A 26426-nucleotide genomic window follows, 5' to 3' on the forward strand; every position below is an offset into this window, starting at 1 on the left:
AAAGCTCAGAGGGGTGGGAGAACAGGGCACATTATGCAAGTGCATTTAAAGCTTCTGCTCTGGCACAACATACGTCATGTCCACCCACATTCCCTCGGCCAAAGGAAGTCACAAGGTCAAGCTCAGGGTCACTGCAGTGGGAAAAGACACTCTGCCCACTGGAAGTGTGCCAGGGTGGAAGGGCGACACATTGTGAGCACATAATACTTCAGCCACAGACTGTGGCAAATTGTAATGTTTGTCAAAACCATTATTTGGCATTTTGTAATATTAATTTTCTCTTTAAAACTTTTGATTCGGAGTTCAATTTATGTAGCCTGAGTAATAAAGGCCTTCAATGGATTCTGTATAATGAGGCCCCAGAGGGAAAAAAGTAAACAGATTTGGGAATTTTAGGTAAAGAAAAAATTTAACTTTATAAATATATAAATGTTTTTATGAAGGTGATGGTCAGTTTCTTTTAATACCTGTTCGTGTCCCTGCCAGAAGAAAGGGATTTAAATTAAAGCAGAGATGTTGGGATGTAGTTACCATAAGGAACACTTTCTTGACCAGTCAAGTGCAAAAGACATGGAAAGGCAAAAGGTCTTTCTAGTAGACAATTAAATCATTTGTCTGCTTGAAGGAGGAAGGCTGGGCCAGAGGACAGGTTTCTGCCAATTCTCTGTTTACAGTACTTTGAATTTGGAAATAAAGAAGTCCTTTTAAGACAGATGGTATTAAAATTCTTCGTACATCAGTAAATGGCATGAAGTAACAGACGCTGGTTTGACACAGAAAATGAAGAGAGACAGATATGAGAGGAAAATACAACAGAATTCATCACTCCTTCAGAAAATAACACATCACATCAATTCTAGTTTTTATGTATTTGTTTTTATTTATACTTTCTTTCAGTACACATTTAATTAGTACCTACTTTGTGTCAGGCATTGTGATAAGCACTGGTTAAGAAATGACACAACTTAACAGTTAAAAATGTCACGTATCACCAGTATTTTTCCTCAGAATTTTATATTTACGATTTAAAAAGAATATTCAAACTACATTTTATAATTTACAGTTATGAAAATCTAATGTTGAAAAAATGACTGCCTTTCAGGTGATCATACAAATGCACCCCCTCCCCCCACATTTCAAATGAGTTCTGTGGTGTTTTTAAAGGGCAACTGAGTTTTCTGACAACAAATTCTCATTTTATTTGCTTTTGAGGTGGGCTTGTGAGCGTAGCAAGCAGTGGGTTAGAAGCTGTTGCATTTGGGGACTGCTTTCTAATAAGACGTTACCTCTTCTGAAAAGTTAAACAGTACAGCATTTTTATGAGTATGTTAATCAGTGCAGCTTGCCTAAGAGGCTCAAGAAATCAATAGTTTTTTTCACAAAAAGCTGCAGCTATGATTTTTTTCTTTTTTTTAATGACAGAAATGTTTGTCAGGGTAGTAGCAGTTGCTATGTGGCATTATTGAGCCTTAATCTGTGTGCTAGCAACGGAATGTGTTGGCTTCTCGGTTATACCCAATTTATAATAATCCTAGCTGCCTCCTATGCTGTGCTTAGCGTGGGCCAGGCAGACTGAAGCGCTTCAGAACTGCTGACTCATTTAATCCTCACCGTAGGAGGGTAGGAGCTGTTTTGTAGCTTCACCCCCATTGTGTAGATTAAAAAATTGAGGCACAGAATCGTTAAGAATTTGCACAAGGTCACATGACTCGTTAGATGGAGGGGTCAGGCTTTGAACCTAGGCAGTGTAGCTCCATTTTGCTGCCTCTCATAGAGTGAGTCTGATAACCTGACATCTTATTGAAAATGAAAAAAAAAAAAAAAAAAAAAAAAGAAAGAAAAACCATTCCTGTTCCGTTTGGATTGATTCTTCACCATGATTTTTCTGGCTCTTCTGGTTTGGACCATGAGTTTTTAATTGCTTCTCTTGATGCAGGTGAAGAACTTTTCGCAGATCACTGTGGTGCTTAACTGCAAAAGCAGATCGTGTGTACACACACACACAAACATATTTAAGACCAAAAAAAAAAAAAAAAAAAAAAATCAACGAAGGCCATTTATCAATCAACAAAAGGCTTGATTCGGGCCTAAAGTGACCAGTCGTCCTGCAAGGACAGGTATGAACAGTGCAGGCGTCGGAACCCAGCGAGAGCAAGCTCTTCCCCATCCAGGGCGCGAGGACTTCTGCCCGCAGGCTCGGGGGACGCGTCCTCTTGGAAGGGCCCGTGGGAGCGGGCGCGGCACTGCCCCGGGCGCCGCAGGGATCGGGGGCTCGGCTCCGGGACCAGCGCGTTACTGCGCGGGCGCCGGGGTCTGTTCCGCCCTGGGGCGGGCTCCGCGGGGGGCGATGGTATGGCGCCGTCCCCGACCCCCGGGTTGGGGGAAAGGGGGCGGGCGCACTCTGGCCCCGCGCGCCCGCGACCTTTGGGTGGCAGGGACATCAGCCCGGGGCGGGAGTGGGGGCGGGGAGGCGAACGCGGCTGAGGTAGGAGTGGGGGGGAGGACAGGGAGTGCGCGGGCGGGTTGTGCCCCCTCTGGTTTCTGTCCCCCCACCCCAGCCGCCACCCCGGGCCGCACGGCGGCCGCCCGCGGCGGAGTGCCGAGCTCGCCAGGTCCCCGCGCGCCCCTCCCCGGGTGCCCGCCGTGCTCGCTCACCGACACCCGGTCGGGCGCGCCGGTGGGTTTGGCCTGCGCGGCGGGGCGGGGGAGCGGAGGAGCGAGTGAGCGCGAGGGGCGGGCGCGAGTGTCGGAGTGAGTCACCGTACCTGGAGAGCCGGCGACGCAGAGCCCGAGCCAGACCCGAGCCGAGCGCCGCCGGAGAGCCCAGGAGCGCGGCCGCCCCCGGCGCCAGGCCCGCCGCTCCGAGCGCCGCGCTGCCAGCCCGCTCGCCCCGGCCCCGGCCCCGCCGACTCCAGCCCCGGCCCGGCCGCCCGCAGCCCTCCCGCCTGCCCCGAGGCGGTGCGGGGCTCGCCGGGGGATGCCACAGCGGCTCCTCGGAGCCCCCAGCCGCCGCCGCCGCAGCCGCCGCCCCCGGGAGTCGCGACAATGAACCCCCAGTGTGCCCGCTGCGGAAAAGTCGTGTATCCCACGGAGAAAGTCAACTGCCTGGATAAGGTGAGCGCGGGGGCGCCGGGCCAGCCCCGACCTGCCGGGCGCCGGGCTGCACCTGTTCGGAGAAGTTTTGGCACCTGGGCTGGAAGGAGAGGAATGGGTTGCGTGTGCACAGGGGGAGGGCGCGCGAGCGAAGACGTCCGCGGGAGGGTCGGGGACCACAGGAGGCGACTGCGATGTTGGAACCGGGAAAGGCTTTTGTCGGGATGCGGGGCTGCGCGGCTTCCGCGGAGCCGCTGCGGAGGGCGCGCGGCGGAGCGCGGCCCAGGGCCCCGGGGACCAGGCTGGGCACCTGGGGGGCACTTGGGCGAGCCGCACCCACTCCCACCTCCACTCGTACCCCGCACCCACCGCCCCCGGATCCGCCCGCATCCCCACCTCCCCCAGCGCCTCCGGTGACCGAGGCGAGGCGGGGAGCCACAGAGTAATTAATATGTCATGGGGCGGCCGCTGCCGCATTGCTAAGAATAATCCCCGCTGAGAGCCCCAGCTCAGCGCGGCGGGCTGGACCCACGGGTGCCTAATCCGTCCGGTCCCTCCCGCTCTGCACCCTGCCCTGCCCGGGCGTGGATGGGGACGAGCAGCCTGGGGAGAGACCGGGCGCGATCCCGATCCCCAGTGACTGACAATTGAAACCAGCCGGTGGTGGCGTCCCCGTGAAATTCGCGTTTGATGCTACAAATGCTCCCATAGAGCAGGCTGTGATCTCGCCGTCATCCCGGACGGAGTGCACGCTCCCGCAGTTGGGCGGAAGCTGGACAGAGATGGGGCCAGGGGCACTTAGCAGCCCTCCGCCAGCACCCTCAGGTTGCCTGACTTCTGGGGAACTCAGGTTCACGGAGATCCTACAACCACCGCGCTTTAGGCGCTTTGAACCGGACTCCCTTTGGTTTTGAAGCCACTCCATGGGCCCCGTTTCTCCTTTAACCAGCTCAGAATTCCTTTCTGGCTGCTCATAGAAGTGCTATATGGACAGAGCCCTGGTAGTTCTTCCAGAGTGAGCCTGCATGTTGTGATGGGGATTCATGTAAAACTCAATTTTAATAGCTGCCTGCTTTATTTGCTTAACTGAAAGTAGGTAAACACATCGGCCATTCCCTACAATCATTTCGTTATAGTGTTTTCAAATACTAGGACCGAGATGCACTAAAAAGCCTTCCTTCTGTGCCCATCTTGGCAAGAACTGGCACTGTACTGACATTTTAAATATTTGTTTTTTTCAGTATTGGCATAAAGGATGTTTCCATTGCGAGGTCTGCAAGATGGCTCTCAACATGAACAACTACAAAGGCTATGAAAAGAAGCCCTATTGTAATGCGTAAGTATTGTCAACATGCTTGCCAGGTGTGGCACAGCCTCAGAGCATGAGAACCAGTGGGTCTGCCTGTTCTGAAGACTTGACTCTCTGTGTCACCCAGGTGTGGCAGTGGCCAGTTACCTACCTGTTTATGCCACAGACTGAGGCCATGTACTTTGTTGAAGGTCACTGCATGTATGTCTTTCTAATGTCTTAGGGTAACTTGCGTGTGTCTTCAAGCAAGTTAGTTTTTTGAAGTTGACAGTGTCACAGAGTTAGGGACATTTATTAGAAGCTGCAGAACTTAACTTACCTGCTGAGAATGTGTGGGCTCTGAAGTCATGTCAGGTAGCTTTCCATTTTAATCATATGTCAATTTCCATTTTAATCATAGGATGTTGCCATACTGCAATTTTGTATCTGAACCTGGCTGCTAAGGAAATAAGTGTTGCTCATTTGGTCTTAGCTGCGACCATCCCAGAGATCCTGGGGCTTAAACAGGGAACCAAAAGAATTGAGCCTTGGGTATTCCTGGCTGGTTAATAGGTCTGTTGTAGCAGACCTACTGCAGTAGACTGGGTACTTCTGGCTGGTTCTTACTGCAGTAGGTGGGGATTGAAGAAGGTAAGCTTTCTTTGGAAGGCTTTTCTGTAGGCATGCTTCTAGCCTGTAGTAGCAATTAGCTAGCATTTATGTAGTGATCATCATGTGTCAAGCCCTGCTCTAAGCACTTTATGCATACTGACTCCTTTAATCTTTATAATGACCCTGGGAGTTAAGGGCACTAATATTAGTCCCTTTTGACAGATAGAGATATCGAGGCATGGAGCCACTTCACAAAAGGGGCTCCTATCACTCCTGGAGGCTGCAGGTGTTCCAACATTGGGCCAGTACTTCCAGATATTTACCTTGCTGCCCCCAGGCCTGTGCTTCTCTACTCCTATGAGCATCCTCCCAACTCTAGACTGTTTTCAACTGGGGGCTCTTGCCCCTGCTTCTTTCCATTCCCTTATGGGACTGGCCTTGTCTGGAGGCCACAAAGAGACCTCTGGATCCCCCTGGCCTTCTGCTTGGAATATTGCCAGAAATTCATCCTCCCTAGAGTTTCTGAAGCAGGTTCATTCAGTTCTCCCGGGAGGCGGAGGGGCCAAGGTTAATTCATGCTTCATCACAGACTGGGAGTGTGTTATCACAGACAGTAAATTTTTGGCAAACAAATGCAATGTGCTCATACCTCTATGGTGATGAACTTAAAAAAAAATCCATCTGAAGACTTAAAATTTGTGTTTCCTTTAGGTCCTAGCTTAGTGCTTACAGATAGATCAGAAACTTTTCAGGAAATCAGAAAATGGGACAATTGAACAGACTTTCTTGGATAAGTCTAAAGATATTCCCCAACCTCAACTGATGTTTTCAACCCTCCTAGACCATGGCTCTTATTGGGATAACATGAAGCAAAAGTGAGGTTTCAGTGTCAGGGTTTCCTGCTTCCCTTCCAGAGAGCTATAAACAACTGCTTAAGATCAAAGGCAGGCTGTGGTAAGGAGAAGGAAAGGGCCCCCTACAACCCATAAAGGGGATAATTGTTCTTTGGTTAAAGGAAAGTGAACCATTCTTCCTGTAACTGTTTTGGCCACAGCTCAATTCCATCAGGCTTTATGGGCCACATCAGAATTTAGGATTCTTTACAGCTACAGGGCACAGAGTTTAACTTAAGTGATAACAATGCCTTTGGGTGCCCCTGGTGGGTCTGGAGGGTTTGGGAGGAAAAGAAGAGAAAGAAAAGGAGGAGACGGGTAGGGCATGGTGGTTCACGCCTGTAATCCTAGCACTCTGGGAGACTGAGGAGGGAGGATAGCTCAAGGTCAGGAGTTCAAAACCAGCCTGAGCAAGAGTAAGACCTCTGTCTCTACTAAAAATAAAAAGAAATTGGCCAACTAAAAATATATATATATATAAATAAATATAAATTAGCCGGGCATGGTGGCGCATGCCTGTAGTCCCAGCTGCTCAGGAGGCTGAGGCAGAAGGATTGCTTGAGCCCAAGGAGTTTGAGGTTGCTGTGAGCTAGACTGATGCTACAGCACTCTAGCCCAGGCAACAGAGCAAGACTGTCTCAAAGAAAAAAAAAAAAGGGGGAGGAGAGAATAATTGTAACAATAATAGATAGGCAGAGAATTGAATGAGGGAGAAAAATGATAAAACATACAAGGACAGAAAAATGTGCAACTTAAGAGGATTTGTTGATTGCATTAGGCTACTTGAAAATTCAGTGTCAGCTGTTTAAGTACAATCTAATTAAAGAATGAGATTCTGCAGCAAGTCATGGGGACCCTGACTTAATAGTGAACTAGTGCCCAGATAGGTTGAGGTTTGGACCCTCAAAAAGATTCTATTTGTAAGTAGGAAACATCTATATTGTTTCATAGGTCTGTGTCTTATTTTTAATGCTCTTTGCATGTCTATATGGAGTATTTATGGATTTTCTCTCTAAAATGTCATGACTCCAGTACTTCATTATTAACTGTAAGTTGAATTTGGGGGGTAGCACCTCAGGTTTTTTGCTTAGTATTGAACATGGCAGTCTACTTTATTGAGCAGATAAATGGAAGATAGGAGTTCATCCTTCGTAGGTGAAGGAGTAGAGAGTGTTGTTTTCGATTTGTTTAATTTAGCTTGAAGTTCTCATCACAGCTTGATGTGCTACCTCTAGAAAATGGAGTCTGGCTAAGTCGTGGGTTCTGTTGGCCGTGAGGGTTCCAGGCTCAAAGGCTCCTGTTGTTTGCAGCTCAGATTTTTCTAGGGTATGTGTTGCCATGTAAACCGGCTGGTCAGAGTGGATGGCCCTCTGGGGACCCTGATGCATGTGCTCTAATTCAGGGGGTATATGTCAATCAGCTGTTCCCTGTGGTTGTGGCCAGAGGGCTGCCATAATTTCTCTGGGTCAATGGTGGAAAATTGATTCTCTAATGTATACTGCTACCAGTAAATGAAACATTCTCTGTCCATGTAAAGCAATATTTTTTCTGCACCTAGCTTGGTTCAGGAGTCAATATACATATATACTTAGATGAAAAAGACTATTCATCTTTCCCCTGTCACTTTTTATTGTGAACATTTTCATACATACAAAATGGCTGAAAGGATAATACAGCAAACATCTGTATACCCTCCACTGAAATTCAACTGTTATTAACCCCATTTTGCCATATTTGCTTCATATTTTTATCTCGTATGTTCAAATGTTATCATTGTTGGGCCATTTGTCAGTTTCATGCATCATGATATTTTATCCCTAAAAACTGCATCATGCATGCACTAAGAATAAGAACATTCTCTTAAAGAATCATAGAGCCATTATAGACCTAAGAAAGTTAATTTAAATGATATCATCTAATATCTTATCCATGTTTATATCTCCCACATTGTCCTGAGAATGTCACTTTCCAATCAGGAAACCAATCCTGGATCTAATAGCTGTTATGAAAATAACTTTTCTTGGTTATTAGAGACTATTATTCATTTTCTGCTATAATTTATTGATTTATATAACTTCTTGAGTTTTCAGAAAGAGGACTTAGGTAGCATTTGTGAAAACATGCACAATTAACTTTAAGGCCTTTAGAATATATATTACGAATGCTTAAAAATTTGAAAGCATGAACATAGACATTTAAAATTATTTTATCATAAAGGCTTATTTTAATTGATACCGGAGGGCATTTTTTAATGGAATGGAGTAATGAGTACTTCTTCAGTTTAAATATGTTGCTTGTTTATATTCTCAGGTGTTTAGAAAAGAAACAGGCACTCTGTTTGATTTCATGCAAAGGAGAACATGTATAAAATATAATTTACATGATATTTAAATTTTGATCTTTTGATAGAATGATCAAAGTATAGTACACACTAGATGTAAGACTGGGCATAATACACATTTAGTTCCTATCACAGCAGTGCACACTATTAAAATATTTAAAAACAAACTGGTCTACTTGAGTACGTGCCATGTTTTCACAAGCCTTTATGTTTCATAAGCAGGCAATGGATTTTTAGCACATTCAGGATTTTTTTCACCACAGAACTTGCAAAGAAAAGAACCAGGCAAAATTCTTATGGCTAAGAGGTGCTGAGAAAATAACACTAGATGATTAGACAAAAAACATAGCTCATGTTTCTATGTGAATTTATATGCCAAGTTAAACTGTAAGCATTTTTGCTACCCAACAAGCCACATGAAGAATATAAACACCAAGGCCATTTGTCAAATATATTTTTAATTTATTGTGTGTAAAAGTCAAAATTGCATTTAGTATGTTTGTAAAATATAAATCAGTTCTCAGATTTTCTGAGCGATATTATACTTTGGAGTAGCATTACCAATGATTGGCCAGTTAATGTGTTGTCACCAAAAGGCAAATTATATCAGGTCTGGGGAGGGACTAAGTCAGGATGCAGTAGTTTAACGTGACCTGGCCAATGATTTCCCAGGATCACTTTTGCAGAAATTGTTTTGGGCTGATCTGCCCCCATTTAATATGGCCTGTGTCTATGTCAAGTGGATCATAATTATGGGGCTAAAAGAACACAAATATCTGCGTGAAGTATGGTTTAGTTATCCTTCTATAAAAGAGACCCTCTCCCCAAAGATTTTCACTTAACTTGATTTTGGAAGACTTTAAAAGAAACCAGGAGAGCTCTTATGCTGGCTTCTCAGGCCTCCGGATCACCAGGTGTCCCGGTATTATTGACCCCTGATTTTCCCTGTTTACAAGTCCCTGGGCTGTGTCCAGTTCCCTATTTGACTGAAATGCGCAGATCACCTTTGCAGTGGCAATGAACAGCCCTGAGAGGGTTGCTTTTTCCTAGAAGTTTGCTTTTAAGTCAACCCCCCCCCCCCCACGATCCGAGCTGGTCCCTGTGGACCCGCCAACTAGGGGATGGTCACGTGCTTAACACTAGGGGATGGTCACGTGTTTAACCTCACTGACGCAAGGATTTCTGGGAGAGCAAGCATCCTGGAAGCGGAAGTCCAGGAGACAAATTGACATTTCCTTTGGTGAGAGGAACTCCAAGGACCTGTTTTGCTCAGACACGTCACCGAACGGAGGCGGTGAAGAGTGAGCGGGAGCTGGGGAGCCGATGAAGGCACCGGGACGAGGACGTGGTGGCGGGCGGCGGTGAAGCAGGAGCGCCTCAGTCCGGAAGCCGCACCTCAGGCCCACTGCCGTCCAGACTTCTCTGGCGGTAGCTCGTCCCCGCTGGCCGGCGAGCTGGCCACCGCGGAAACCGAGCCCGAGGAGTTAGCTGGTCCCCAGCCAAAAAGAAAAACAAGTCCTCAGGGAGAAGATACACACCCCCTTGAGTAGGAGAAGCCGAAGTCCTCACTCAACAGTCAAAGTGAGGCAGGAACGTGAGGATCGGCAGTACCGGGAACCATCAGAACAGGAACACAGGGGAGCTAGGAACAGTGACCGAGACAGACACAGGGGCTTTTCCCACCAAAGAAGAAAAACGAACGAGAGGCCTGGCGGTGGGCAGACTCAGGGACAGGATTGAGACATTCAGAAGCTGCAGGCTCAAGAAGAAGGGCAGGAGTTTTATAATGCCAGACACCGGGAGCATCGCCAGAAGGACAAAGTTAGTGGCAGTGGTAATGAGTCTCAGGAGTTGGTTCCTTAGCCTGGTGGCAACAACAAAGAAAAAAAGGTGCCCGCTAAAGAAAAACCAAGCTTTGAACTTTCTGGGGCACTTCTTGAGGACACCAACACCTTCTGAGGAGTAGTCATTAAATATAGTGAGTCCCCAGAGGCACGTATGCCCCCCAAATGGTGGCATCTCTACCCGTTTAAAAATGAGGTGCTTCCAATAATGTACATATGTCGACAAAGTGCGTACCCCCTGGGTCAACAACACCGTCGCATTGCAGACATTGCAATTGATCATCCGTCTCGTTCAAAGCAGCACGCAGTCTTTCAATATTGGCTTGTGGAATATACTCGTGCTGATGGCACAGTTGGTGGAAGGGTGAAACCCTACATCATTGACCTTGGCTCAGGTAATGGAACCTTCTTAAACAATAAATGTATTGGGCCACAGATATGTTATGAACTTAAAGAAAAGCATGTATTCAAGTTTGGGTTTAGTAGTAGAGAACATGTTTTGCTCCATGAATGGTCAGACACTTCTGAAAGAGGAAAGAGGATGAAGGAGGAGGAGGAAGTGTCTGACAGCTAAGAACCTAAATTATTGAGACACATTTTCCTTCTTGGACGGCTTTGACTTAGAGCACTGTGGGGCTCTCTGTAATGCCTCTTAATGCCCTAAGTCTTTCCTCTGTTGCTGACCAGCTTATGTTATAATTTATGAACACTGACTTATGTTTTGTTGAACTTTTTTCTGGGGCTCATCGGCCACATGCCTGGTGGCATTTATTTTCAGAACATTCTCACCAATGACAGCACATCCATGTTTTAATAGAATTGTTGTGCCTTTAGTTGGTGCTTTCAGAACTGCTGCCTAGGAAACTGAAAACCCTTGGTTAAGGGGAAATTATGGCTTGATCTCTTTGTACAGTTAACTTTATTTATATAGTTAAACTTTGTGGAACAGGTGTTTTTGTTTTAGGGGCAAACCTGTGAGCAGACAATCTTACACAGCTTTGGTTATCACCAAAACAGTATCCACGATATACCAAAGCTTTGACCTGGTTGAGCTCTTGAGTCATAAGTTGATTTTGGACTTTAGTTTTTTGGGGTGGGAATTTAGCCAATAAACATTGATTATTTAACTTAAACAGATGCTTGATAGCACCTGCTTAAGCGTACAGACTGTACAGAAGGATCATGGTTGATTACCAACGGGTGCCAATTTAATGTCACAGAAGAGTGAAATGGGTTGTGGATCTGTTCTCCGTGAGAATCCCCGATTTCTCCATGAAGCATGTAACAATTTTGTTCATATTAACTGTTCTTCAATTTTGTGTTTTTACTCAAATGTTACCTCTTTTCTTCGAGAAATATACTGTCACTTATGTGGCAGGGTCCTTATGTTATTCTAACAGCATGTGTATATGTCTAAAGAAAGTTTACATGTTTCTAAACATTTCATCTTTAAAAAAATTCAGAGAAGTTGTATTTACCTTTCGCTGGAAAGCAGGCAAAGTTCCCGGTTTCCTAATTTTCCACCAGAGGAATATATGTAAGTAGAAAAGTATTGACTACTTACATATAGTGTGCATGCATGTACATATATAAATTGTGTTAAAGAGCTGATACTGATTTTCATGACAATGTTAGGTAAAGGCCTCCCTGCATTTAAAGAGCAGGTTTTTATTTATATGTATTTTGGGATAGAAAATAAAATTTGTAAATATAGCCCCATTTCAAAGAGTAATACTTTCCTAGCATAGAAGACTTTGTATTCATAGGTCTGTTTGCTGCTAAAGGAGACTTTGCATATCAGTATTTTAAAGATAAAAATAGGTAGCTGTGTAGGGTATCGTGGGACAGGTTATATGTAGTTGGCCTTCGCATTGATGAGATACCAGTCCCTGCTATTTCATCCTCAGGTGGTGAGGGTGGGGGGGAGGGGGGTTGGGAAGAAAGGAGATGACACAACTTAATCAGTGCTGCTACTAACTGTTCCCTTTGGGTTGAAACTTCTGATGCCATTAGATTATCTTCCTTTCAATTGTTTTTACCTTATGGTCTCACATACCTGTGTGCTCTAGGTTAAAGGTTGACCAGTGTGGGGAGGGGCAGCTAATTTTCACTCAAAAGAAAGTGAAAGATCCTGCTTGAAGAGTGAACACTTAAGGTCATTACATGGCCAGCTGCAGCCTGATGTGCTGCGCGGCCCCCCAGTCTCCTGTGGTTGCCTCCCCCAGGCATGGCACAGGGCCTCAGCCTCACTATGGCAGCAGCACGGCACAGCACGCTTGACTCATGCTCGGCGCCAAAGCTGATGGTGAGACCATTCTAAAAGGGCTCCAGCCCATTTTCCAGGAGCAGGGAATGGTGGAGTCAGTGCATACCTGGCAGGACAATGGCTATTTAGCAACCTACACAAACAAAAACGGCAGCTTTGCCAATTTGAGAATTCACCCACGTGGATTGGTGTTACTGGTCCTTCAGTTATGACAGTGATGCACAGAGCAAGGAAGAAATTGACACTCTTTTGAACAAAGTTGAAAGAATGAAAGAATTAAACCAGGACAGTACTGGGCAGGTGAAGCGATTACCACCCGTAGTTCGAGGAGGCGGCATGGGCAGATACTGGCCCACTGCTGTTGGGCGCCTGGTTAAATACCACATAGATGAAGTGGTGTATGATGAAGATTCACCTTATTAGAACATTAAAATTCTCGAAGCAATTTGGAAATATTCTCATCCTTACTGGGGATGTTAATTTGGCAGAGAGTGACTTGGCGGGCCATCATGGGCAGTGGCAAAGAAGATTACACTGGCAAAGATGTACTGGTTCTAGGAGGTGGAGGTGGGGGCATATTACGTGAAATAGTTAAACTGAAACCAAAGATGGTCACTATGGTAGAGATTGATCAAATGATGATTGATAGATGTAAGAAATATATGCGAAAAACGTGCAGTGATGTCTTAGACAATCTTAAAGGAGACTATCAGGTTCTAATAGAAGACTGTATTCCAGTACTGAAGAGGTACGCCAAAGAAGGGAGAGAGTTTGATTATGTGATTAATGATTTGACGGCTGTTCCAGTCTCCACGTCTCCAGAAGATTCCATGTGGGAGTTTCTCAGACTGATTCTTGACCTCTCAATGAAAGTGTTGAAACAGGATGGGAAATATTTCCTATGGGGCAATTGTGTCAATCTGACAGAAACGCTGTCATTCTATGAGGAGCAGCTTGGGCACATGTATTGTCCTGTGGAATTCTGGAAGGAGATCATTGTGTCCCTTCATACTTGGAACTGTGGGTATTTTACTCTGTGTGGAAGAAAGCTAAGCCTTGAAGATGAATATCCCCGATCATGTGTGCTGCAAATAACCTTCCTGATCTCCATATGCAGTACATGACATTGAAATGAGTTAGGCAATTGATTTTGAACTCCTTAAAGTTTTATTTTTAATTTTAAAAAGCAAATGGAAAATGTATATTTTGATGAGCTAGAGTGTTATTTTGTTGAAGTCAGCCGAAGGACAGCACAGCGAAGACTGCTAAAATGCACTAACCCCCTAAGAATGTGATTTTTGTTTCTGTGTGGGCTTTTTGTTTTGGTAGACCTTCAATTTGGATGTTTGGAGGAATGAACATCATTGTTTTGTTCTGGAGAAAAGTTCTTGATGGTATTTTCCCCCCAAATTGACTTAGATATTAAAATTTGGTGCTTATAAGAGTTAAAAAATAGTAATACCTCAATTAAAATCACAAAAGAGAAAAAATAAGACCATTACATGAAAGGTAAGATGAAAGGTGTATTCTACATTGGCCACCGTAATTGCTGTTTTCCTCACTTTGATATGTGCCATCAATCACATATTTAGATTTTATTTTGATGAATTTTTTTCTTGATCAAGACTGATGGTTCTCTCTCTTCTGGGATTAGACACTAGTCTGGTATCTCATCCTAGGGCCTCCTTGTTTAGTCTGTGCTGCTACTGCTGCTTCCTGATAGCCTTGGGCTTCGCTTCAAACACCATCTTGTTGGGTATTGTGCTACAGGCCTTGGCTGTATAGTTAACTTTTGCTTTAAGTGGGGGAATAGCTTCCTAGATTAAGAGATTTTTCACGCCACACATCTGGACAGGGGTTCTTTTGTTTTTGTTTTCCGCTTCCCACTCTTTGGAGAACATCAAAGCAAAGATACTACTCATTTCCAAAGTGAGATATCACCATCAGACTTCTCATGTGAAGTTGACATAATCCTAAGGCTTTCTTCTTGAATTAATGCATTCTGATTAGAAACTTGTGCTCATCTTACCTATTTGCACCTCCGTCATTACCTTTTCTTAACTGTTGCTTGTTTGCCATAAGTCATTGTTGTCAAAAAAAAGAAAAAAAAATTTTGAAACAGCCCTTTGCTTCTGAGCCCTAACCCATAAGTCCTCTATGGTGGTCCAGTTCTGCAGAGGGATGGGACAGAATCTTCAGATTTTCCCCCTTCAGTCTCTTCCTAGATGTATCCTGGTTCCCTCATTCTAATATTGACAAAGGACAGCTCATTAGATGCAACTGGTGATGTAACTTTTGAATGCTTTTATTGTGTCCTGGTGATAGGCTAAGCAGAAATGACCAGTTGAGATACTGGAAGATTTTTAAACGATTTTTAAAATTGTATTGAGTATGCCTATATACAATATAGCTTGGTTTTAAAAAGCTTAGAATTTAAGTATATATTTCAGCTTGATTATCATTTGATACATTGCAGATAGCTACGTTTTTTCATATCCTTCCCATTATGGACATTAGTTGTGCATCTGAGTAACAAAATGATGTCATGTTAATTGGAATCTAAATGTGACACACAACACGCCAGCATTGCTTGCTTGTGAAATAATGTTCTGAGCCCACATGTTCCTGGGTATGTGAGTTTATGTCAAGTGAAAAGGCTACTTAATTTAATTTTAAGTTAAAAGAGAAAAAGCAGTGGGAGCTGTGTGTTGTGTCTACTTTCACTCTTCCCATGTTAGCATTCCCTCTCCTGAATATTTGTTGACTGCTCTTGGGAGATGCTGAACTAGGTGCTGCTTCGGACGAACCACCCAGAACTGCGCTAGTTCCACCAGCCTGGCTTGAGGGCAATTTTCCATAGGCCAACGCTTCGCTGGCTCCCACCATTTCTCTATTGGTCACTTTTTTACTTAAACCTGAGAGTTTTCCCTTATCTCTGTTTTGGCTTCCCAAATTTGGTTCTATAAACACTCCAAGGACTTGAGTTATTTCAAGAGGATTTATGAAATTTTTGCTATTAAGTTAGCTCTGCTTACTTAAGAACCTGTCACAAGTGCAGTGTGTTGTAATTGGAATTTTGGAGCCAGACAGAACTAGATTTGAACCCTGGCTCCATCCTGTCCTACTGAGCAGTTGTCTGCATTGCCAGGCTTCTGTTTCTTCACCTGTACAATGGGAACAGCGATACTGACCCCCGGGGCTACATGAGGATTAATGAGACAAGGCGTGGGAAGGTTCTAGCCTGGTGCCTGGCACACAGCAGACCTTCGGTAAAGAGTGGTGCCTATTATTTCCTCGCTGGTACTTTGAGGGGTGGAGAAAGAGTGGAGAAGGGAGAAGAGGAAGTATATCAATAAATGATAAACCTTTCACAGGTGTGACTGCCAAAGTTTTTCACACTGGTTGCCACCCGTTATAAGGTTGTAACCAGAATTTGAAGAAAAAGAATGGGAGAAGAGAGAACATCACAGTGGATTTGAGTAGTAAAAAGGATTATGTTGGCAAACATTTTTTTCAGCAGTATGGGTATATATCTGTTGGATCATGATGTAGAAAATATTTTTATTGGAAGTGGGGATTGAAAAGTTTGAGAAACCCAAGTTCCATATTCTTAATGCCCCATACGTGAGAGGGCATTGAAAGTTGCCTGTAAGTAGGATGCCATGCAGAAAGTTCACGTATCCCAACAGCCATTAATCTCACATTCTCTGTCTGTGCTAACCACACCCGACCCCACACCTTTGTCCCAGGGGCCTGTCAACACAGGCATCCCACAGGTCTTGGCTCAGCAGTTGGGGCATTCCCCATCCTCTGCAGGAACCATGCACCTCCTTGTTTGTGTCCCCCTCTAAGGGAGCTGTCACCCTCGCCTGCGATCCCCAGGGCCTGACACTTAGCAGGTGCTTGATAATGATTGGCCACCTCAGTGACTGAGGGTCGTGCTTACCATCTCAGAGTGTGGTCTATGCTAAGACCCCAATTCGGGATGAAGGCTAAGCTTGTTTCTTGTGGGGAGGCAGAAAAGAGGTTGGGCAACCTGGAGCAACTGGGTTGGGATTAGGCTTTGAAGAGTCTGAAGGGTGGTCCAGTGACCAGGTTTCACAAAGTCTGAATGCGAGGCGATAGTGTCCCCATTGATGGGGTAGGCTCGTGTCTTCCAATCCATATTGAACATGGCAGAGTTTACTTTCACTGTGTAGAGGCTCAGTTTCAAAATATGACATCTTTCCTAGAAAGCATTCCTTATTTTGGGAGGCCAAGGCAGGAGGATCGCTTGATCCCAGGAGTTTCATGTTGCAGTGAGCTTTGATGACACCACCGCACTCTACCTGGGGTGAAATGAGACTCTGTCTCCAAAAAAAAAAAAAAAAAAAAAATTCCTTATGGGTACTTGTTTAATTTCTTCTGGGCTTATCTATAAAATGGGGAAATAATTCCCACCAAACAGGAACTTTATAGAAATAAAATGGAGAAATGTTTGTAAGCCTTAACACATATCCAATGACAACTTCACATCCAAATGTCAATTCACTCCCATATTTATAATGAATTCAAAGTTGTCTTATATTTCTCCATTAAAGACAGGAGAAAGGAGAAAGGTCAATCATTAAAAGTGGCAGTTTCTCTGGGAGGATATTGTGGTAAGAGTTCTAGTTAGCATTGATTAGAACATACCTTGCCTGACTTTTTAGTTACATGCCTCACAGAAAAAGTTAGCCCTCTGCTCCTTGGCATAGTACTTGATATGAGAAGATGACAGTTTTTTTTTTGTTGTTGCTATGATTGGATGATTAAAGACAAGAGAAGGAGATACTTTGAGCCAAATAAGAAGGTTCCAGTGTATACGTGAAATGATCCGATTCTGTTACCTAAGTGAACTATTGACAGTATCTAACGTGTTTTATTATCTTTTGAAATCATTGTAGAGTACCACATTTACAAATCATGCTCTGAGTTCTGTCCCCACATGAAAATGTTTCCAAAAGTCATTTTTGTGTGTAGGTTCTATCTCTGTATGATGTGTTTGTGATGGAATGACGTCAGGTTAGAAAAGGTTTTGAGATTAAGCACAGCAAATATCTCCTACATCATGGTGAAATGCAAGGTTAATGCAAGATATAGATGTGTGTGCTTAAAGGTATATTGATTATCTGTCAAGGGCTTGTGTAAGAGAACATTTGGGGATGTCTTCTTTAGATATTTTCAGATGAGTGCTCTACAAAGTGGTTCCTAGGACTATCAGGGAGAAAGAGATACATACAGACAAAGCCACGTAAGACACCCTGGTCCTCAGGGCTTCAGGCCCCTTCAATATCACTATAGGAAGAAAGTTGAATTTTTTTCCTTTCTGTTTCTGTCCTATAGTTAGCATTATTAGGAAGACCTGGGATTTTAACAGGAGAGGTGGGATCTAGAATAATATTTATGAGCTGAATCCCCAGAACATTCCAGGGACTAAGGAAAAAGGATTATTAATTCTTCCATGCTCAGGTTTACCGTTTAAATTCAAAGTCCTGCTAATGACTCAAACAGTTCTGCAGGTCTTGCTAGTTGAGTCTAGATATGGGCACAGGTATAACCATGAAAAAGCAGGAAGTTGTGGTAAGGACCAGGTTGAAATAGCAATGATTGTTTTCTAGCATTGGAAGTCCAGTATTAATTTTATTTATAGCTAATGGTACATTTTTCTTAGTGGAGTCCTTGAGGGAGTTGCTTTGCATTTGTCTTCTGTTTACCTTTTCCACACTGTTGACTCATTCCCATTGAATTCTAGGAGGGGCTAGGAGAAAGCTAGTTGGGTATGTGCATTCTTGAATAGCATCCAATCGATAACCAGACTGGTGGTCTATTGTGCTTCTGCTTCAGCTCAGCAGTCTAAAAAAAACTCTTTAGACAAAAATCTTTGATTAGCTCCTCGATGTTCATTATCCATCAAAGGCAGGGGCAAGCCAAACCCAGAGAACCTAGAGAAATCAGGTGTCTGTGTTCAGAGCTGGCATGTGGAGAGAGAGTTAGATTGTTGTCTTAACTTGGATCAGGTGTATGAACAGTTTGCTGCCTGCAAGCAGGAAGTGGGGAGGAATACCTAGTCGGGGGAAAGACCCTCACTATAACCCTCTAGAGCTGGCTTTTTAAGTAAACGAATGTTTCCAAATGACATTCTTGAGGGCAGGAATGGTCCCAATTGCCTTCATATACTCCAGCACCTGCCGTGTGCTCAGAAACTGTCCCCTTGATAGAGCAGATTGCCAGCTAGCTTTTTGGGGGGCATGGTGAATGCTTTTGGCTGCTTGAGTGATACAGCTCATTCCTAGCCAAGAGAACTGCCTCAATGAGAAGGAATAGAGCTTTCTTTCCATAAGAATCCCTGTGGCCATCCCAACTGAAGCTGGCCATGTTTGGGCTGATAATGCAAGTAAATAGTAGCAAAACACTTCCTACGTTTGGGTGACATTGAAATTTATAGCTTGATTACTGGTCACTGACATGCACCTCAAAGGATGACAAGAAAAATGTCTACGAAGGTAGTTTGTGAAAGTCACTGTGTTGCAACTGTCTTTCAAAGTCTTGGGAGTAACCCTGCCTTTTAGATATCATAGTCCATACCACACATTCCCTTGCATATCAGATTTTTTTCCCTGGAAATTAAAAGTTTGATTTCTTGAAACTAAATTTAATCAGCGATTAATGGGCAATCCCTGATGAATGAAAGGCCTTTACATTCTCTTGTGGAAGAATTTTATTTTCTCATGTGATTTTCTTCCGTCGATAGTCTGTCTTCTCTCCCATATTTCTAGAACTTTAAAAATAACTGAGTAGGATCTGTGCTTCTCCCAGCCCCCACAACCCTACCCACCCCCATCTCTGTTTCTCTCTTTCCCTCAGTTAAAATCTTCTCTTGCCAGTGACGTCGTTCTCAGATTTCCTTAACATTAAGTGAAATTCTATTTAAAAATTTCTGGATGCTTAAGGCACACAATAATTAAGGGTTATTCCTGTCAGGAATAGAAACACTGTATTAGAACAGTTTTTCCTCCGAGGCTACTAATGAAGGAAAATCCTGTTTAGAGGGTTTGCCTTTGTGGTCTTTTTTAAAAACAGTGGTTATGTAACGTCAGGTTTCACTGGCTGGGAGTCAGGAAGCGGGTTTATTTGTGCATTTCCTTGTGTCATGTACCTGCAGGGCTGAGTAGTCAGCGAAAGTACCTAAGGTTTGTACACAGAGGCTGCTGCCCAGGAAGTGTCCTGCATGTTGGCAGTTTGTCAGCTATTGAAAGAAAAGCACGTTATTTTTCCTTTGTACCATGATGGGTATAGAACAGACACCAAAGAAATGTGTGGATCTACTTCAAAAGTACATTTACTCTGAATGGGATACAGCTATCCTTTATCTGATAGCCAGCCTCCTGCGTCTGGCTTCTCTCTCTGTTGTGTACTGGTGGGTGGAGAGAGATTGCTACCCAAGATTTAAACGTTAATTCCCTAGCAGGAGAAAACAGGTGGTAACATGAAAGAAGTACCAGGATGGAGGAGGATCAAGAACTTCTCAGACGAGAACAACAGGAGAATGTTACGACCTTACCCATCTGTGGCAATGCATAGATGCCTGAGAAGGTACGTAAGACTCAGAGGTATTGCCAACGTGGGATGGGGACAGGCTGCTTATTAAATTGTGACAGCAAGGAGGCTTGCTATGCTAAAAAAGAAATATGTCTAGTAGGTGAATCTATGAATAGAAAGAACTTGGAGGTGAAAAAGTGACAGAGAACATTTGGCTGAGAATGAAATTAAGGGGGAAACAGTGGTGGTCTTCCTGCAAGGCAGACCTTGTCCAGACTAGGCATGTCACAGAGGCTTTTCCAACCTGTTGACACTTTGGCAGAGAGGTCACACGCAGTGGTAAAGGGAAGCTTTTACTAGGTATCTGCTACAAATTTGAGAGAGTCGATTTCTTGCTTTGCTTTTGTTTAAAGTTTCATTGCTTTCAAGGTACTCTGGACTTAATGTGGAAAACAAGAATTGGTTGGTGGGGTAGTAATTGTTAGGTCTTTGGAAAAAGCAGTTTCTGTTATACTGAGGTTTGCAAGAGTGAAAGGAGGAATCATTGGTCACCCCCCACCCAGACTTTCGGAAAGTCTCTCAACAGTGTAGGAGAAGGGAGAAGAAGCCCTAGGTTCTAAGAAGCAGGGAAGGAACCACGTAGAGTTTTACTCTCCCACATATAGCTGTTGTAGAGCAGGGAGCGTGGGATGAGAAAGAATTCTTGACACAAAGATTAGGATAGAAAGAAGCAAAAAGTTTATCTTACTTTCTCCCAGAGAGAGGGGAAAGGGACCAGCACCCGAAAGAAAGAAAGAAGTGCCAGCCCAGAGGGCAAGCAGTTGGGCTTTTATTTAGGGTAAAGGGAGTTAAAAAAAAATAGTTATTGTTGCCAGCTGATAGCAAGAGTGCTATAATGCAGCTGTGTCTGTTTTTCCCTCTTTTTCTCTCTTTTTGGTGAGGCTGGTTCTTCAGGGTCCTTGGAATGTGGTCTGGTGAGAGCTGGGGCTCTTCAAGGCTATTAAACTCCCAAATAAAACAGCAGGTGGTTAACCTTAAGGACAATGAGATGAGCCACAGGTGATTAAACAAAGGGGCTGTGTGTTATAATCTTTTTCCTCCAAGGGGCAATTATGTGCTGTGACTTTATTCCTCTTTTTTTGTTAGTTTATTTTTTCTGTTAGATACTTTATTAGTAAAGCCATCCTATCACTCGTGAACTAGTACAGCTCTTGGCTCACAATCAGGCTTTAATAAGGGTTTACTGACTCAATGAAAGGAGTAAAGAGAAAGATGGCTTGAGTGAGAGAAAAGATTTTGAAAACTAAAGTTATGATTAAAAAAGTATTATTAATAATTATTTCAGAGAGGGAAGGAATTATGTCCTGGTCTCCTCATTTTACAAGGACACAAGTCATATTGGATGAGGGTCCACAGGAAAACCTCCTTTTAACTTGATTACCTCTGTAAAGACCCTGTCTCCAAACAAGGTTGCATTCTGAGGTCCATGGGGTTAGGACTCCAATGTACATTTTTTGGGGGGCATAATTCCACCCCTAAAAGGTTCACCAAGAATAAGTCAAGGGAATATATCTTTAATAAAAGGAATAAAAGCAACATGGGACATCTCCCGGGAGCTTTCTGAGCTCAGAGGAGTGTAATACATAGTTGAAAAGATAGATGACTAAGAGTTCAAAAATGGCACTGTGAGCAAGAATAGGATCTGGAGAGCTAAAGTCCCAGTGAGCAATGGCTTGTGAAAAGTTCTAAAGACAAAGAAAGGAGTTTTTCTTTTCTTTCAATGTTTTTGAGACAGAGTTTCACCCTGCTGCCCATGGTGGAGTTCAGTGATGCAATTGTAGCTCACTGCAGCCTTGAACTCCTGGGCTCCAGTGATCCTCCTGTCTCAGGCTCCGAAAACATTGGAGTTACAGATGTGAGCCACCACGCCTGGCCAGAAAGGAGTTTTTAAAAGCACTTATATTCTGAGAAAAATGATGAACCATGGTTTGAGGACGATATCGTGATAATAAAAGATGACAGGAAAAAAAAAAGTTATGTGATTCCTGTTGAACTTTTATCCTTTCAACCAAGAAGAAAAGATTTACAACTAGAAAAGATCTACAAACATTAAAAACTTAAAGTGAAAGGAGAGCCAATAGTAAGAAAACATCAAATCATTCTTTGCTGGGATAAAAGAAGTTTGCATTTCTAGGTCCAGAGGGATTGCATCTTAGGGACCTGAGGATACCCTGTAGTTGTGGTCCTGGAGCTGAAGCTGTGGAACTGTGGCCCTTAGCAACGAGAGTGGATGGGGTGGTTGTGTGAGGACAGTGGACTCGGGGGCTCAGAAGGTTTAGTTACTTCACTTAGCCATGCCTCAGTTTCCTCCCCTGTAAAATGGTGATGTGTCAGTTACCCCATCTGCAAAATGAGCATGCCATGTCTCAGGTGATGATAATGATAGTATTTACTACCTCTGTGGTTACTGTAAGGAATAAACAACATAATCTTTGTAAACAGTTGACACAGAGTAGACCCCGTGTAAGTGTCAGCTGTAATTACTCTTGCCTATTCTCTTTGAGAAATTGTCAGTAGCAGACAGCTTTGGAGATGGGAAAATAGTCCAAGTTTTAGAAAGGGGAAGAGACAGATTGTAGAAATTACAGCCTAATTAATGTGACATTAATTCCTGGCAAAATTCTCATATGGATGAGTGCAGAGATGGTTTGGGAGGACTTCAAAATAGAAAGTGCTCATAGGTTCTGTAACAGTTTGCTATGGTTGTCATAATAAAGTACCACAAACTGGGTGGCTTAAATAACAGAAATTTATCATCTCAATGTTCTGGAGGCTGGAAATCTGAAATCAAGGTGCCCAAAGGCTTGGTTTCTTCTGGGGACTTTGAAGGAAGGATCCGTTTCAGGTCTTTGTCCTTGGCATGTATATGGCTGTCTTTTCCTTGTGTCCTCACATCGTCTTTCCTTTGTGTGTGTCTGTGTCCTAATCTCCTTTTGTAAGGACATCAGTCGTATTGGATTAGAGTCCACGTGAATGACCTCATTTTAACTCAGCTACCTATGTAAAGACCCTATCTCCAAATAAAGTCACATTCTGAGGTTCATGGGGTTGGGATTCCAATATACATTTTTTAGGGGGACACAGTTTAACCCCTAATAGGTTCACTAAGAAAAAGCCAAGCCAAGCAAAATTAACCTGACTTTTAATAGGATAGAAGAAAGGGAATATAGACAGAGTGAACCTGGAATTTTTAAAAAAGTATTCAATGCCATGAATTTTTTGCATATCAATTATATCTCAATAAAGCTTAAAAAAGATAAGGGTTAAAAAAAAGTCAAAGAAGAATAGAGACTTTCTCTGAATTACAAGTTGGCCACAGCATCTGTTTCTTCATTTGACATGTATATTTCTCATGACCTCACTATTATTTTCAAGGTATAGTAACCTTTTTCTCTTCCACCTAGGACCTTTCACTTTGTGACATTATGTGCATTGTAAGCTTGTGAATCAATTAGAAAATATTTCTGCAATAGATTGTTCCTGCTTCCAGGAGAATGACATTAAAATATTTATAGGGAAATGAATTCTAGTTTCAAATGACAAGAAGAAATATGGTTTAAAATTTTATAGAAAATGACAAAGTTCTTCTCACTTTATTTTACAAATGGGGGGAAATACATCTCATGCCTGTGATTTTGGCTGTAGTTCAATTTAAAGATTTTGATATGGAGATTTATAATCTTAATATTCCTATGAATTGGGATTTATATTTCAGCTTCCAAATTTATTAATTTTATCATGGAACTTTCTCTGTCACTTTCTTAAAACTTCTTTTATTATTTTATCAAGTAATGAAGGGTTTTGTCTGTGTTTTGAGACTTAATTAGACTTACTTTTGTAACATGGGTGCTTGTTTTTATATGCAAGTAATGGGCTCCTCCAAGGAGCGTGGAGGCAGCGTGGAGGCAGCGTAGGTGTATCCTGTGATAAGAATTGGGTTGGTCCTGGTTTGTTTTCAGTAGACACACTCCCTGGCCTGTTCTCCCAGGTGAACTTTATTACCCGATAGAAATCTCATCCACCAATTGAGTTAATGTGTTTTGAAAAACAGCCTTCCTCTTCCAGCTTGCCCCTGACTTTGAAAACAAATCCCAAACACACTCCTCCCTTTTCCTCCTCTTAATCAGATCTTAGCTTTCAGTGCCTTCCAAATACTGTTGATGTTTCGATCTTGAATGAATTTCTTGATAACTCTTTGTACCTTTGTACAAAAGTGCATTTGTACTTTTTTGCAATGTGCTTACAACCACATGGAAAAGATGCCAAATGGAAAGCTCTATGGGCCTTTAAAGAAAGGGCAAAGCAACTTCTCCCAAATTACATGAATGTGATTTCTCCTTCTTGCTCTACGAGCCCCTACATAGATGAATGCCTCTAGATTTTTCTTTCCTTGTAGTTTCTGTTGGTTCTTTCTGTTTTTTTACCACTTGGGTGGCCAGAAATTAAGCACTCGTGGTATGATGGACATTTAAAAACTTTTCTAAAAACTGTTGTTTCAAAATATGAGGTCTGGGCCCCGCCTGGGACTGCTGTTACCCATAAAGCTTTTGAGGGGTGGCAGAGGCAGGTGGGTGGGGGCCAACTCCGCCTCTTCGGACCTCTGTCCTCATCATGCAGTGGGGGTTAGTCTCTGTAGAGGGATTGATTGTGAGGAGGAAAAGAGAAAATGAATGTTTATAAAGAACTGGGCACAGTTCTCAATAAATGTGGGCATGAATGACCATGTGACACCATTTTTTTTACAATGTAACCTCTTTGACCACTTGCCCTTCTTTCTGGAACTAGACAGTGCTTCACCTGTTTCGCTTTCCTAGACTTTTCTCAAGTGTCACAATTGTTTGAGCCTTAGAAATGTACTGATTACCTGGGCTTTGAATGTGAATTTTAGAGTTGAAATGTTAAATTGTTGTAGGCACAGTACAAGATTTCAGATTTAAATTTAAGATTTCAAAAGTACTTGTGTATGTTTTTCAAATTGGAATGCATTTTCAAATGATCTTAGATTTTGATTTTGAATAAGAGTTTAAGAAGGAAGTTTTTTTTGTCTGCCTGTTAGGTTTCAACTTCAATTTATAATTATTTAAAAAATTTACTCATGGAGAACATTAAAGGAGTCTTCCATGTGAAAATCTATTTTATGATCTTGTTAATTGAGGAAAAATGGACGTACATCGTCTCTGTAATGTTTTGAATAATGTGGAAAGTTTGTGCTGCTGTTTTTGAGAGTTATGCTGCTTTTTCCATATTCTGTTTCATATTGTGGGTTTCTAAACATACAGGTGCTGTGTAGACCCATGAGTATGAAGACAGGGAAACTTAATGTTATAGCTTGTATATGTTGTGGCTCACTTTCTAAATTTGATTTTGGTGTTTGCCTTAAAGAAAATTTATTCTGTGTATGGTACTAATAATAGGAGGAGTTCTCTTCTGAACTAGAGAACTGTTCTTTTCATGATTATGTCAATTTTAGGAAACAGTTACTCAAAAACACAGAAGAAAGCGAAACATTTCTGAGAAACATGTATCATGTCTGTGTTCATTATAAACTTTTCTATTTTGTTTATGTGGCCTGATTACATTGGTACCATTTAACAAATATAACACAGTCCTGCATTTCACCTTTAAGATGTAAAGACTTATGTATATACTTTTAATTTAAGAAGTTAATTTATAATAAAATACATTAGCCTTTGTAACCTTGCTGGATAGTGTCATACTTAAGAGCCCAAACTTTGAAGTCAGATATTTCCATGTGGACTCTGGACTCACATGGAAAGTCACTTCTCTCCAGCCTCGGTTTCCTTATCTGTGAGACAAAGATAATAATAGCACCTACCAATAAGAGTTGTTGAGAGGTTAACATGAGATAATGCATATAAAGTGCCTGACCCATAAATATTACCAACGTTCAATATCACGGCACATTTATGAGCTAGAAAGCCTATGGTGTGGGGTAGACCATTTGGGCCTAGCAGACTGGAGTTCTGGGATTCTAAGCTAGAGAAAATCCATAAAGGCTGGAAAGGGAGGTTGAGACCAAGGAGACCAAGTCTTTGGTCTAAGCACATATGGTGGTGTTGGTTTTCTGTTGGCTTATTGTATTGTCCATGTTGCTACTAACAAGGAAGTTGATAGAGTTATTTTTTTTCCAAGGTCACTTTTCACTTTAGATTAAATAGGAAAATATTTGTGGTCATCGGATTCCTAGAGGAGAGCTTGACCTGACCTGTTGGTCTTTCTTCTCTCTCCAAACAGGAAGTTCAATTCCTGTTCTGAGGGTCCTGAGTCAGAGTGGATTTGTGCCTAGAACCAAGTATAATGTTACCTGATTTGCAATTGGGCAGGCTAGTTAAAAGTTTGGATGAAATTATATCTTCTTCCGGTTTCTTTTTGGCTTTTGTGGCTCTGTCGGATTTATGTTGGATGGTTTGTCAACAGTGGATACCTTTGCCCTTGTAACCTGTAATGT

General features: G+C 42.8%; 1 protein-coding gene and 2 pseudogenes across 4 annotated transcripts in view; all 3 read left to right on the forward strand.

Moving 5' to 3' along the window:
* Positions 1–2771: 2771 nt before the first annotated feature.
* The window catches only part of NEBL (nebulette), a 328916-nt gene continuing 305261 nt past the window's right edge, over positions 2772–26426 (forward strand). The window contains exons 1-2 of one of the 4 annotated variants that reach the window (XM_012767343.3): positions 2772–3114; positions 4335–4429. In XM_012767343.3, coding sequence (XP_012622797.1) covers positions 3046–3114; positions 4335–4429 — 164 coding nt within the window. In that variant the 5' untranslated portion in view covers positions 2772–3045. Of the gene's footprint in view, positions 3115–3649; positions 3919–4334; positions 4430–19500; positions 19952–26426 lie in introns of those variants that run through there. The other 3 variants (XM_075997582.1, XM_075997581.1, XM_075997580.1) reach the window with 3 other exon arrangements.
* Positions 4476–11975, forward strand: LOC142864333 (smad nuclear-interacting protein 1 pseudogene; annotated as a pseudogene).
* LOC105872922 (spermine synthase pseudogene) lies at positions 12014–13699 on the forward strand (annotated as a pseudogene).

The sequence above is a fragment of the Microcebus murinus genome, chromosome 25 (genome assembly GCF_040939455.1).
Source record: "Microcebus murinus isolate Inina chromosome 25, M.murinus_Inina_mat1.0, whole genome shotgun sequence".
Classification (NCBI taxonomy): domain Eukaryota; kingdom Metazoa; phylum Chordata; class Mammalia; order Primates; family Cheirogaleidae; genus Microcebus; species Microcebus murinus.